Source organism: Mus caroli, chromosome 5, assembly GCF_900094665.2.
Source record: "Mus caroli chromosome 5, CAROLI_EIJ_v1.1, whole genome shotgun sequence".
Lineage (NCBI taxonomy): Eukaryota > Metazoa > Chordata > Mammalia > Rodentia > Muridae > Mus > Mus caroli.
In genome coordinates this window covers 5,132,226-5,146,471 of record NC_034574.1, presented here as the reverse complement: position 1 = coordinate 5,146,471, position 14,246 = coordinate 5,132,226, and the positions used below count along the sequence as shown (strand labels likewise).

At 39.7% G+C, this 14,246-nt stretch overlaps 1 protein-coding gene across 4 annotated transcripts in view; it reads left to right on the top strand.

Moving 5' to 3' along the window:
* Positions 1-14,246, top strand: part of Rundc3b (RUN domain containing 3B) — a 121,075-nt gene that overhangs the window by 68,074 nt on the left and 38,755 nt on the right. For 3 of the 4 annotated variants that reach the window (XM_021163319.2, XM_021163318.2, XM_029477075.1), the window contains exons 6-7: positions 872-952; positions 14,000-14,168. In XM_021163319.2, coding sequence (XP_021018978.1) covers positions 872-952; positions 14,000-14,168 — 250 coding nt within the window. The remainder of the gene's footprint in view (positions 1-871; positions 953-13,999; positions 14,169-14,246) is intronic. The other variant, XM_029477073.1, reaches the window with a different exon arrangement.

The window sequence follows — 14,246 nt, the reverse complement described above, 5'->3', positions numbered from 1 at the left end:
GTCGTCCATCAGTGGAAAGAGAGGCCCATTGGTCGTGCAAACTTTATATGCCTCAGTACAGGGGAATGCCAGGGCCAAGAAGTGATAGTGGGTGGGTGGGGGAGTGGGTGGGGGACTTTGGGGATAGCATTGGAAATGTAAATGAAATAAATACCTAATTAAAAAAAAAGAAAGAAAAAAAGAGAAAGCTGTAGTTTAAATTGTGTGGTGGTTTGAATAATAAAAGTCCCCATAGGCTCATATATTTGAATTCTTAGTCACCAGGGGGTTGAGCTGTTTGAAAGGATTACAAGGGTTAGGAGGTGGAGCTTTGTTGGAATAGGCGTGGCCTTGTTGGAGGGAGTATGTTTTGAGGTTTCAAAATCCCATACCACACCCAGTGTGTCTCTCTGTTTCTGTCCCTCCCTCCCTCCCTCCCTTCCCCTTTCTCCTTCCTGCCCTCCCCCTCAACTCTCTCTGTCCCCCACCTCTGCTTATGGATCTGGATGTAGCTCTCACTACTTCAGCAGCACACCTCCCTGCCACCATGCTCCTACCATAATGATAATGGGCTAAGCCTCTGTAACTGTAAGCAAGCCCCCAATTAAATGCTTTTTTATTGGTAAGAGTTGCTGTGGCCATGGTGTCTCTTTATGGCAATAGAATAGTGATTAAAACAGATTTCTCAGTAAATTTTAATTTTGCTTTATGAAACAATAAACCATTATTTATGTAATAATGTACTGACTTGAATAATATTTGTCATTAGTATTGAAAATAGAACATTTAAAATACTTATTTATAACAAGTAACAATTAAATTATGAAAAATTCCTATGAAGTTATAACTCTACGATTTATGAACTAACATGAGTGTTTTTCTGCTTTCTTAGCTTCTGCCTAAAGGGAGAAGGATTAGATGGCACCTTCCCTGCTGTGATAGACTATACACCATATTTGAAGTTTGAACAAAGGTACTTGCCATTTTGAAAAGTAGTTGAAATCTTAATTGTAACTTAATGTTTTGAATAAGTTTTACCTGATTTAAACTTTGTATGCAACATTAATTTCTTACCAGAAATTATTAGTCAGAACTATGATTTGGTTTAGTGAATAAAGTGCTTACCTTACAAACAAGAATTTCTAACTTAGTATCAGTAAAAGTCATATAAAAGAAAGCCATGGTGGAATGGGTTTGTAACCTGGGCAGTGAAAGGCACGTGGTTTCCCAGAACTCATGGCAGGGCAGTCCAGCTGAACTAGTGAGCTGCAGACTCTAAGAAAGAGACCTAGTCTCAAAAAATAAGGTAGAGAGCCATAGAGAAAGACACCCAAAGTTGACCTCTGTGAATGTATACACACACACACACACACACACACACACACACACAAACACACACACACACACACACACACACACGCCACACACACTGGGGGGGGGGGATTGAGAGATTATTAGTGAGTTATTATTAGTCTCTAGTTGCATTTTCAATATTTATGAAAAAGCACAATTTTTATCTTAATCTCAGTGTGTAGCTTAAATAAAAATATCTATATTACTATAGTAATTTTAAAAGAATTGCAACTATCTCTGCTCTGAAATATTCCACTGAAACTTCAGAACTATAGTTCATCTGAGTATGGTCCATTTTGAAGAAATAAATTTCCCTATTATTTCTATGTAAAATTTCAGTTATTTTAGGTAAATTCAGTTACAAGTTCACTGACCCTTAACCTTTACGTTTATTAAAAAAATTGTCTAGCAATTAATTCAACTACTAATATGTGTAACATTGTGTAAAAACTCTGGATTTTCTATAATTTCATTGAAAATTAATTAAATGAAATCTGTAAATATTTTTTTTAGTTTCCTAATCTTGCAAACAGCATGAAAAATCTATTATACTTAAACATTGTAGTCAGGCCAAAGTTATAAGGTACTCTGTAAATTGTATATACATGTAATAAAGGTACATAAGTATTCAATGAATATGTGTTACATATCTAATCTAGGAAAGACAATTTCTATGTCTCTCTCTCTGTCAGTCTTATTTTCTTCCTCTCTCTCTCTCTCTCTCTCTCTCTCTCTCTCTCTCTCTCTCTCTCTCTCTCTCTCTCTTTTGAGACTACAAGGTCTCTCTCTCTAGCCCTAGCTCTTCTGGAACTCACTATGTAGACCAGGCCAGCCTCTAATTCACAGAGATCCACCTGCCTCTGCCTCCTGAGCGCTGGCACCAAAGGCGTGTGTCACTATGCCTAGCTTAAAAAAAGACATTTTCTTAAATGCCAGTGTGTGTGTGTGTGTGTGTGTGTGTGTGTGTGTGTGTAAAACATTAGAAACTTCTGAATGAAAAGTACAGTTCCCGACTCCAAGCAAACTACCAGCTAGTAAGAGATAGCTTTCTTTCTTTCTTTTTTTTTTTTTGATTTAAGTTTTATTGCATTATGATGAGAAAAATACATAATTTCAATTTATCTGAATTTGTTAACATTTAAAAACATATTTTGAGTAAATAGACTTACACCACATTCTTCTTTTCCTTTTGTACCCCAACTCCTCCGAGAGAGCCCCCCCTTCAAAATCTGCAATACCTTTTGTTTTTTATCATATTCTTTAAAATTCATAAAATATTGTAACAGTAAAAATGAGTATTATATAAAAGTTGTTTGATATAAAACAAGAATCAATTGAACAGTCTTATGTAGATGTTTGTCTACAGCAATACTGAAAATATTTTCTCAATATAAATTTTAAGTAACTCCAAATATGTTAACTGTATGTTATTTTAAAATAATATATCACTATTAGTTTTTTAATGAACATAAATAGATACAATCTCTTTGTTTTGTTTTTAGTAGAGCTCTTGGCTCTTACTGTGGTACAGACACAAAATAAGAATAGTTTTTGGACATTGGAGTTCATTGTAATAAGGCTGTACTTGAATGTCCCTCACATCACCAAAGGATTTTACCTCTCCAAAGTAGATAAGCTAAGAGTTGACAGTTATGCTGCTCAAGGAATGAGTTGTAGGTACAATTTTTAGATACAGATTTTCTGCTATAGTTAAAGCTATTTGACTTGAGTGATTGTTGTCATTCTCAGCCCACAGGAAACAGGTTACATTCATTTAAGAAATGGTGCGTGTATTAAGATGGTCTATCCAGTGTTTCAATAAACAATGGTTCTGCTTGGAGGGTGGCACAGATATACTGTGAGGTTATGATACTGGTTCCTTTGCTGTGATGATTTTGAAAAGCATACATCTCAGAAAAAGAGTAACTTATAAAGTCCTCTTCTTCAAAATTGATACAGTAATTGTAAATATCAAGCGAAGCCTTCAGTCTCACTCTTTGCTGGTTATGTCCAGTTCTACCTGCTCTGGCTATGTCTGACTGGAGCCTGTCCTTCCTGTGATCCTGGTTGTGTAAGAACTCCTCCAAGTCCAGCTGTCTCTGTGATCCTGTGATTCTGGGATCCAGGATCCTTGAGATCCTGGGTATGTCTGAACTCCTGGGAGTCAAGCTGCCTTTGGAACCTTGAGATCCTGGTGTGACCAAGCTTCTAGGGTCCTGTGATCCTCTGATCCTGGCTGTGTTAGAGCGCCAGGGAGTGGAGCTGCCTCTGGGTATTGGGCTGGCTGTGGCGCTTGTGCTCAAGGTCTGCTCAGACATGCCCGAAGGAACCCATGCCACTTGTCTGGCAGAGTTCCTACGTGCCTGGTCCCGCTGGTCCCAGTTACTCCTGGTGTTGGGGACAGAAGCTGTGTCTTCCTCACCTCTGATCCTCTCAAGAGATTTCAAGTAAAAATATTTGTAACTTTTCTGGGGACATGTGATGACAGACCAGAGCAATTATTCCACCTAAGAGTAGCCTGGTGTCCAACTGCCTTCCTTGCTGTCAGTACCATGAGCATGGGTGAGGGGTTACTTCCAGGGAAAGGGTGAGGGTGAGGTAGCTGGATCTCTGGAAAGGCCACACTGCTGTGGTAGTGGCTCTTATACAAATGTTCCCCTTGAACTCAGAAATCCGCCTGCCTCTGCTCCCCCCACCCCCCCAAAAAAATGTTCCCCTTGAGCACCCTGCACAGCTTGGCCTGAGCTCCCCAGGAAGACTTTATGAGTAGAGGAATTTCTATGCTTTTGGAGTCTTGTAATGTTAATTAGCTTGCTGAGGTGTTGTAAGCCCCCTCCTGCAGGGTTCCAAGGAAATAGCTACACATCAATAGTCACCAGCTGGGATCACCCTCACCCCAACAGGCAAAATGTAGCTGATTCAAAAATACTGAAGTGTCTTATGTCTTGTATAAAGGATACTAAGTTGAGAAGCAAAATCTAGCCAGGAGCCAGTTAGTAATTCTGACATGGAGGTGTCCCTTTGGAAGTGTTTAAGCCATGCTGATTGTTACTGAGAATCCACGCACAGACTGGGGTTGGACTTGCCTCATGGACTTGGTAGACAGTTTTTAAAACTCTGTAAAGTTCCTAATGTTCTTTAACTTTTTCATATAACTAAATACTGTATGTTGCTAAGCTTTTTCACCATGTTCCCTCCTTTTCCCACTCTTTCAGTCCCTGAACCTGTGTTTCCTATATGGCTTCACTTCTTCTTTATGTCACATACATACATGATTCGATGTAGCATTAAAACATCTAGGAACCACCACAGTGTTTATCTCTCCCAGGATGGCTTAATTTACTTAATATGATTATTTCCAGTTATATCAGTTTTCCTGAAAGCATGACTTTGTTCTTCTTTATGGCTGAGAAAAATTCAGTTAAGTATATGTACCACGTGTTCTTTGTCCTGTCTACTGTTAGAGGATACCTAGGTTGGTTCCAGAATTTAGCTAAGTGCATTGTAAACATGGTGCAAGTGTCTCTGTGATGCTCTGACTTGGAGTCTGTTTGCAAGCCCAGGAACTATATCTGGCTCATGTGGTAAATCCAGCCTTGGGTTTTTGAGAAACCTTTGTAGTGGCTTTTATTCATCTGAACTATTTTACATTTCTACCAAAAGTGTATCAGCTTCCCTTTTATTCACATCCTTGCTAGCATTCATTGTTACCTCTTTTCATTTTTCTCCTTCAATCTATGCTCTCTTTATTTTTACTATAGTATTTTTATCATTTCAAAATTCCATTCATGAATACAATGCATTTTGACCGCAGTCACCCCAGCCTTCCCCTTAACTCCTACATTCATCCCCTACCCTCTCCCATTTGAACGTCATATCCTCTTTAGTAGTCTAATAACCCACTGAGTCCACTCTGTGCTCACAAATGTGGAGCCATCTACTGGACATGGCCCTCTTATCAGAGACCATGCCCTTAAACATTGACCTGTCTTTGCCCAGCAACAGTCAACTACACCTGAGGGCTGAAATGTTGACAGGCTTCTAACTTAGTACAGGCAACTACTGCTGCTATGAGCTCAGGAAAGCAGTAGTCCTCTCAGATCCAGGAGACACTGTTGTGCTTGGGTCTTCCCCAATCAAGTTCATCTTACAGTCTTTCTACCCTCCTTCTTGAGGTCCCTGAACCTTGTGGGTAGAGGGTGTGATACAGATGTCCCATTTATGACCAAGTACTCCACAGACGCTTATTCTCTACACACTGAACAATCATGAGTCTCAGCCCCCAGGAAACTTCTCTGGTGAAGCCCAGGGGCTGCACCAACCTATGGGTATAAAGCACAGATTTAGAAGGAAGTTGATACCGTGTCCACGCAGTGCACTAAACTAACAGTATAATTAACAATAATAGCCTTATCCTCAGGGTCTATAAGTTCCCCAGTCATGGGTTATTGGCCAGATTTGCAGTACTAGGCATGTATTTCCTCCTGTGGCATGGGCCTTAAATTTGTGTTTCCTTAGAATATCCTGGTGTTTCATCTCCCCTTGGATGTAGTATAGCCTGTCCACTGATGGGGTGTAGCATGGGAATGTAGTGTAGTCTGTCCACTGCTTTTAGTTTCATATCTCAGTTTTCCTTCCTGGACTCCCAGCTGCCTGTCACACCTCTCCTTTCTAAAGATTGAATTTCTGACTCTGGCAAATGATGAATGGTTTCTTCACAGGTCAGTTCACAGATGTCGGTTACACCTCTGGGTGGTGTGGTAAGAGCACATTTGAGAATGCCCGCCGCACCTCAAAGCTGTCCTTTGTAGGGTTGAGTCATGGAAGTTAATCTTGGGTTCATGAGTTTTGTTGTGACTGTTGCTGCTTGTAATCCGAGTCTATATTCCCCTCCAGACTCTGGATCCAATCAGGTTTCTCCCTCACTGAGTTCTTACTCAGTTACTTCCTCCCTAACCAGAATTATTTTGTTAGCCTGGTCTTATTGTATGGTCCTGTGACATTTGCTCTGGGTTTACTGAAAGTGCAGTTCATAGAGGGTTTCTGGTCATTAGATTGCTCACTTAACAGTGGCAATCTTTTTTTTTAAATGTCACAGACATGGCTGCACTATCTTTTTCTGCTACTGCCAGGCCTCTTCTATCTGACTCCTCCCTCTCTTCCTTCTATCTGACTCCTCCCTCTCTTCCTTCTATCTGACTCCTCCCTCTCTTCCTTCTATCTGACTCCTCCCTCTCTTCCTTCTAGCTGACTCCTCCCTCTCTTCCTTCTAGCTGACTCCTCCCTCTCTTCCTTCTAGCTGACTCCTCCCTCTCTNCTCCCTCTCTTCCTTCTAGCTGACTCCTCCCTCTCTTCCTTCTAGCTGACTCCTCCCTCTCTTCCTTCTAGCTGACTCCTCCCTCTCTTCCTTCTTATGGAAATGTCTGGAACTACTCTCTTAAGTTACCAGTACCTCTTCACTATAGGAGAAGCCCCAAATTTAGCCCAGGGATCTTAATTTTTAAAGGACATCTACATTAGTTACTTTCTTTTTTTATGGCTAAATATCTGACTTAAACTGCAAACCATTTTTCTCCCTAAGTGTAGTGCTCCACACTGAATGATCCCAGCAAGTGACCGGTTGAGGTAGGATGAGCTCAAATTCAGGGCCAGCCTGAACTCTATAGCAGGGAAGAAAAAACACAATTTTCTGACTTAAACAAAGGAGAAAAGGTATATGTGGCTGTCAGTTTTAGAAGATCCAGCATGTGGTCCTTTGGTGTCATGCTCTTGAGCATAACCTCATGGTGACAGAGCCACCTCTCCCTAAAAGGCACAGAAGAAGTAGAGGAGAGAGAGGAAATGGGGAGTGGTATACTCTTCAAAAATACTCCCAGGAACCTCCTCCCACAGCTATGCACCCTCCTGAGGGCCTGCCTCCTCCAGAGGCAGTTCTGCCAGCTTCAAAGTGAGAGCCGACCCTGGGTGTGTGTGGATACTTCACATTGAAGCCCGAATGCTATGAGAGTCTCACCTCCACAATGCTGCCTCTAGATTAATTGGAGAGTAAGACATATTCACTGAGGAAAATGAAAGTACAGAAAGGTAGACAGAATGATTCTGTCACTAATTACCCTCAAGAAATGGCTGTTAGGAGCATTTCCAGTTTTTTCTAGGCACAGACATATTTTTCTTAATAGAGATGCAAATAATACACGCCCCCACTGCTTTCTCCTTTAAACACCATATGAGAACAATTTCACATGTGCTGAACCTTCCTTCTATAGCAACATTTACTACACTGCAAACACTTTCGTAGTTATGCTTGCTTGTTAGACTTTTAGAGTGTGTTCATTTATTAATTAGTGCATGCAGTTTTATAGCAAACAAGTTTATAATTTTTTTAAACATTTTATATGGAAACAGGATTTTCTCTTACATGAAAAGAATTCCTAACAAAGCATAAAAGTTCAAGGCTTTTCTACACCCTCCTTTGCTTTGAATAATAACACAGAGAGCTGATATTTATTAAAAGCTTCTCAGCGACTACAACTAGGCTGGCTTGGCCTACTTTCCAGCCTCGTGACATTACCTGCCGTCTTGGTCTCCCCCTGGTCTTCTTTTTCATTCCTGTTCTGATGGTGACTGCCCCATAGTGACTTCTTCATGGTGAACTCTGAAGTCTCACCTTAACTCCCCTCCCAGCTATAGGCCGATGGGCTCAGATGCACACAACACTGAGACAGGAGATAGCTGACAATGCCAGAGTCTGGACTGCAACCAGCTCTCTGGGCAGGGTAATCAGCATCTGAACCCAGTGTACAGAACCATGCAAAAGCAACAAAGGAACTCCTGGGACAATTCGCATATGTTTTATTAAAGTTTTCTAAATACACTGTAAATTTTCCATTCAGAGAGATCATACAATTTCAGTATATCAGGTATATTTGAGGATGCCTGCTTCTTACTCTTTCCACATAAGTATTAAAAGTGAGGCAAATTTTATAAGAGAAAAATTATATCATATTGTTTTGATTGCTGGTAAAGTTGATTATTTTACAATGTTAGCTAAAATGCCTCTCTTTAAATGAAGGTATGTTCTTCTGAAACTATAATATGAAATAAATAGAAAATATTAAAATATATTACATATTTAATTCAGTGTTTCAAGTTGTATACCAGTAAGAAAATAGTTGTTTTTATCAAACTGCTACTTGATACAATATTAACCATTTTTCTCAGAGTGTGGTGCTCCGCACCTATGATCTCAGCATGTGGCTGACTGAGGTAGGATGATCTCAAAATCAGGGCCATCCTGGACTATATAGGAGAACAAGAAAAAAGTACCTTTTTCTTAAATATACTCTATGCTGAAATTTTAAAAGGTATTAATTGTTTTTATTTTATGGTATTTTAAATCAGCTTTTCTGTTTTCCCCATCAACTCTTAATCCCTCCGTCCCTTTATTATGAGAAAGAGAGAAAGAGAGAGGGAGAGAGGGAGAGAGGGAGGGAGGGAGGGAGGGAGGGAGAGAGAGAGAGAGAGAGAGAGAGAGAGAGAATCATTATTAATAAGGGTAGCCTAGAACTTACTCTATACCCCAGGTTGCCCTCAAGCTCAAAAGCATCCTGCCTCAGCCTCACAAAAGTGTAATAACAGGCTTTGGCACCACACATGGCTTTAGGTTTTTTTGCACATATTTTCAAAAATTATTGTATACTTTGTATGTGTGTGCATGCATACCCGTGAACACGTGGTATGCATATGTGTGTGTGTGGCTATGCATGTCATAGCATGCATATGGAGGACAGCATGCCAAAGTCAATTCTTTTCTTCCACTATGTGGTCTATGGGGATTAAACTCAGGTTCAGCCTCTGCAGTGAGTGCAGTATCCACTGAGCCATCTCGCTGGCCTGCTTTTACTTTAAATCAGAATGATTTCAGCATATTATCTTTTCCTTAAATATTCTTATTTCCTGAAGAGTAATATTTCCACATACAGAATTACTGAGTTAGACCATGTCTGATTACAAATGTCATTAAACATCCCTTTCTACACAGTACATCCCAAGTTCTCTGCACCCTTGCTCCTCTCAGCATGGTTAATACATTGTTTTGTGTGTAATACCAGCCTTTGACCTGTGAACTACATCTGATCCTTTCTCTTCTATTGTCTTTGTCCCAGCAATTGTTCCCTCTCCTTCATTATGCCTTTCCTAGATCCTTTCATGCTTCATAGTTTAAAGACAAACTGGAAAGCAAGCTCCCGTATTACACAGTCACAACCCAGAACATGTCAGATGATCCAGAAATGTAGGGCTTTCCCTCCACCAGCATGTATGCCTGCAGCAGATACCAGCTGGGTGTCCTGTAGCTCAGCTGAGTTCCTGTGCTGTCTGCCTACTGTCCCTCTCTGTGAAGCACTCCCTCCTCCCAGGTATGAGAAAGCGTTCATCTGAAATAGGATGTTCTCAGGCAGGGTCAGAGTGATGGCCATTTGTAATAGAAAAGGCAACGGAGGGTTGCGGTATCACTCTTGCTTCTGTTGGCCTGCTTAGGAAGAGACATTTCTTGCCTGTTCCTATCTGTAATAGATGAATAGAGTGCATGAGGCCAGGATATAAGAGGAGAGAGAGAAGGAAGAAGAGACAGACAGGGGCAACAGAGACACTTGATTCTGTTTTCTGAGATTTCTAGTACCCCAGTATTAGAATCCAGCCTTTCATCTTTATTGCTCTGAAGCTGTTCCAAAACTGCTTCAGGAGCCAAGGACAAAAGGCCAAGCAACATTAACCTTATTGTTCTAATCACTTAGGAAAAACAAGGACTATGGCGTGGGTTATAAGCCAGGAACTATGAATGCAAATAAGTAAATAAAAAGGGGCATTGGGGTGCCTTCATCCCCAGTAGAGACCCTTTTAAATGAGGCTCCAAGGTTGTCTATCCAGAAAGACAACAACCCCAACCTATCACAACAGTATAAACATAAAGATATTAAGTTTGTACTTGCTTCAGTTCTCTGTGCTTTTAGCCACATGACATCATTGCCAAATCTTAGCAACTCCACCTTAACCTGCATCTGAATTTTTGCAATGGCCTCTGTGGTATCTCCCTTTGGCTACTGTAGTTGATCCTTGACAAAACAGCCTAGTATCCTCTTGGGCTCTGAGTCATATTTCACTCCGCTTTAGAAAACCTGTATTAACTTCTTTCAGTGTAACACAAAGTAAAAGGCAAAACTCTGGGCTTGTCTGTGAACTCCTCTGTTGCCGGTCCTTCCCACAGAGCCCAAGAGTGGGTCCGTGTCTTGAGCACTCTAGGCATGCCTGCCCATCGGTCCATTGGTGTCTGAGTTTTTTCCCTCCTCTACCCAGGAAAGACGTTGCTAGGTTATTTTTATTTTTACCATTCTCTAGGCTTAGATGAGAGAGTAAATAGACCAACAACCTGTATATCAGAAAGGAAAAAAAAAACCCAGAGCTTTTCCTCTCAATCAAGTGATTTTTCTTTATGAAAAACCAAGACCTTTATAAAAGCCATCAATTACACTTTCCAATGACAAGTAGAAAGAGGTCAAAGGTAAACTTGAGGAAAGTAGTGACTTATTTGGTATCAGTAAAAATAAGTCTTAGAACTGGAACTAGAAATGGAGCTCATTTCAGTTGTTTCAATTGTTAACCCATTAACAACGAGGCTAGCACGCTGGTGTCGGAGCACTCTCTGACTTACATCAAAGCTTTGCTGAATACCACCTTACTCAGGAACTGCCATTGACCTTCCCTCCCCTGGGAGTGCCTTTCCTCACTTCTTTCCACACTATCCGTTTCTGTTTAATATTGGTTATATTACTTCCCTGCTTCCCTCCACTAGAATAGAAACTGCCAAAAAGCCAAATAACTTTTTATTCAGGTTTATATTATACATTAAGCATATAGCCTGCATACATCTGTACCCTCTGTTTTCTCTCTTCTGCTCAAGACTTTCGTCTCCTTTTATTTTTTCTTATTTTGGATTTTTTTTTTTTTTTTTTTTTTTTTTTACATTTCAAATGTTATCCCTTTCGAGATTTCCCCACCCCCCACAACACACACACAACCCTATCCCATTTCCCCTTCTCCTGCTTCTATGAGGGTGTGCCCCTACCCACCCACCCACTCTTGTCTCCCTGCCCTCACATTCCTCTGTACTGGGTCATCCAGCCTTCGCAGGACCAAGGGCCTCTCCTCCCATTGATGCCCGACAAGGCCGTCCTCTGCTACATATGCAGCTGGAGCCATGGGTCCCTCCATGTGTACTCCTTGGTATGTACTCACTGATAAGTGAATATTAGCCCAAAAGCATCCACTTTCCTACAGTGACAAAAGACAAGGGTTTTTGTTTTGCTTTATTCACACATCCTTGGTGCCTAGCATAGTGCTTAGCTGTGTGCAGTAGACATGCTTTGAGAATTAAATAATGGAGCTTCTAGATTTTTCAGTGTTTACTTATAAAATGAAAAATATTTATTTGAAGGAGATAATACTTGTAGAAATTTCATCAAAGCTTATCAGGTTAGATATTTTATAGTCCATTTGATTTGTTATATGTCATATTAAACTTAAATTTTCATTAATAAAGAAGTTGATAATAATGACTACCCTCTTTTTAATAACTGTAAATAATGAAATATTATTAAATGAAAAAATTTCTTTGTATTAAAATTCCATTAATTTTTCAGTGTAAATTCCTAAAATGTTTTGTTCTTTGAAATATTTATATTGAGATAATTTTTATTATTCATCACTGTTGTATGTGTGGGTATATTACCAGCATGTGTGCCTGTGCAGCATGTGACGGCTGCCTACTCAGGGCAGAAGAGCACATGGAGACCCTGGGACTAGAGTTAAAGAGGCTTGTGAACTGCCGTATTGCTGCGGGAAGCCTGGGTCTCTGGAAGAGCAGCCAGAGCTCTTAACCACTAAGCCATCTCTCCAGATTCTCATTTAGAAAATCTTGAATATAATTTTCTGCTAAACTATTTGAAGAACTTTTGTATCTTTTAAACTAAAAATATACCTTAAAGAATTATAATTTATTAGCTGCACTCTACCAAAACTTACAGGCTATCACAGAGTTGCCCAGTATCAACTTATACCACATTTAATTTTTTTCCTTGTTTACTTATCTTCACATTGTATAGTATAATTACATCGGTTTCCCATCCTTTCCTTCTCCAGACCCTCCCATGTCCTATTTGTTTTATTTCCCGCTCATTCAACCCATTGGAACATTTGCAGCTTTGGTCAGCAAAGCATTGAAAGAGAGTAAGATAGTATCAAGAGTCTGTTACATAACACCATTTCCTATTAGGATGGCTGTGAATGAACTACTTAATCTCATCTCCCTCCTTTGTTGGATGAATACTTATATAAAGAATTTGCTACTGGTACTTGATGTGATTTTTAAGAGAATTCATGATAAAATGTTAAGATATATATGTGACACTGTGAACTATAAGTGTTTCTTTTCCTCCCTGTCCCTTAAAAGAGCCTTCTTACCAACATCCCTCCTTTTCTATTTTTGGGGATAATCATTTTCTGAATTCTTAGGAAATTAAGCATTTGAATTTTAACATCCTTATGTAATTATCTTCCTGATTATTAATTGAACTGCTGTATTGAAGAGAGAGTTACTTCTCATTTTCCTTTTTTAATGTTAGTAGTTTAAATTTTTTAATTACATACATGCATACATACATTTATTTACTTATTTATTTATCCTGTCTCTCTCTGGGAATAAGGAGAGAAAGAGAGGAAAGTACAGTTGCTTGGGTCATGGCATTTGCATGGAAGTCAGAGGTTGCTTTGTTGGTCCTGCGCTTCCACTGTGAAATCCTACAGATGGAACTCAGGTTACCCGGCCTGGTGGCCAGTACGTTTGCCTGGAGAACATCTCACCAGCCTGGCTGTAGTATTTTTAAACTCTGTATTCTTCCACAAGTTGTGTGCCACCTTTATCCTCTCAGGTTTTTCAGGCAGGACAAATTTTAAGTTGAGGGTTTTGTTCCTGAGTTGATTGGTATCCCAGTCCCTCCACTGGAACCCTTGCCTGATTGCATTTTTAAATTGTTTACTTTTCAAATTAATGCAGATGATCCAAGGAAAACTTGTATAAATTGATAAATCTTGTTCTTAGACTTTCAGTTGATTTAACTCCAAGTGGTACTTTTAGAGTGACTTATAAAAGATTATCAGTTTAGCCTATGTAGTTATCTTGTGATTCTGTTGAAGTAATACTGTAGAATACATATGTAAATATACAGAAACAATGAGAATAGGAAAGTGGTCATTGGTTTGTAACAGATACAAACACTGTTAGTTGAAAGCTTACTAAGTCTAGATCTTGTTCTATCTGTTGAGGAAAAACCTGTAAACAGTATAGACAAAAATCTGATTCCTATTGTCCCTTTTGTAATAGAATATTTAGGGTATAGGTGACAATAAATTTAATGTCATAAAATAGGTGAAAGAAGCTAGATTGTGTTTTGTCAAGACAGTTAAGTCTTCAAAGCAGAATTGTTATAATTCTGCCTTTACTACAACGTATTTTTGAGTTTGTTTACCAATCTTAGAAAACAGAAGTGTGAATTTTAAGAATCAAATTGGAATCACCATTTCACTGTCTTCTTTCTACCTTTGACCTTCCCAGTTCTGACAGCATCAGCAGTGATGAGGAAGAACTCAGGACATTTGGGAGCAGTGACAGTGAGGGCAGCACCCCAGAGAATGTGGGACCGCCTCTCATCCTAGACGAGAACACCTGGTTCAACAAGTGCAAGAGAGTAAGGCAGAAATACCAACTTACCCTGGAGCAGAAGGTACTTAACAATTCTCAAAAGCCACTTGCTTTGGAATGGCAGAGATCTTTTTATTTTGTTTTATTCAAGTAACTTTCA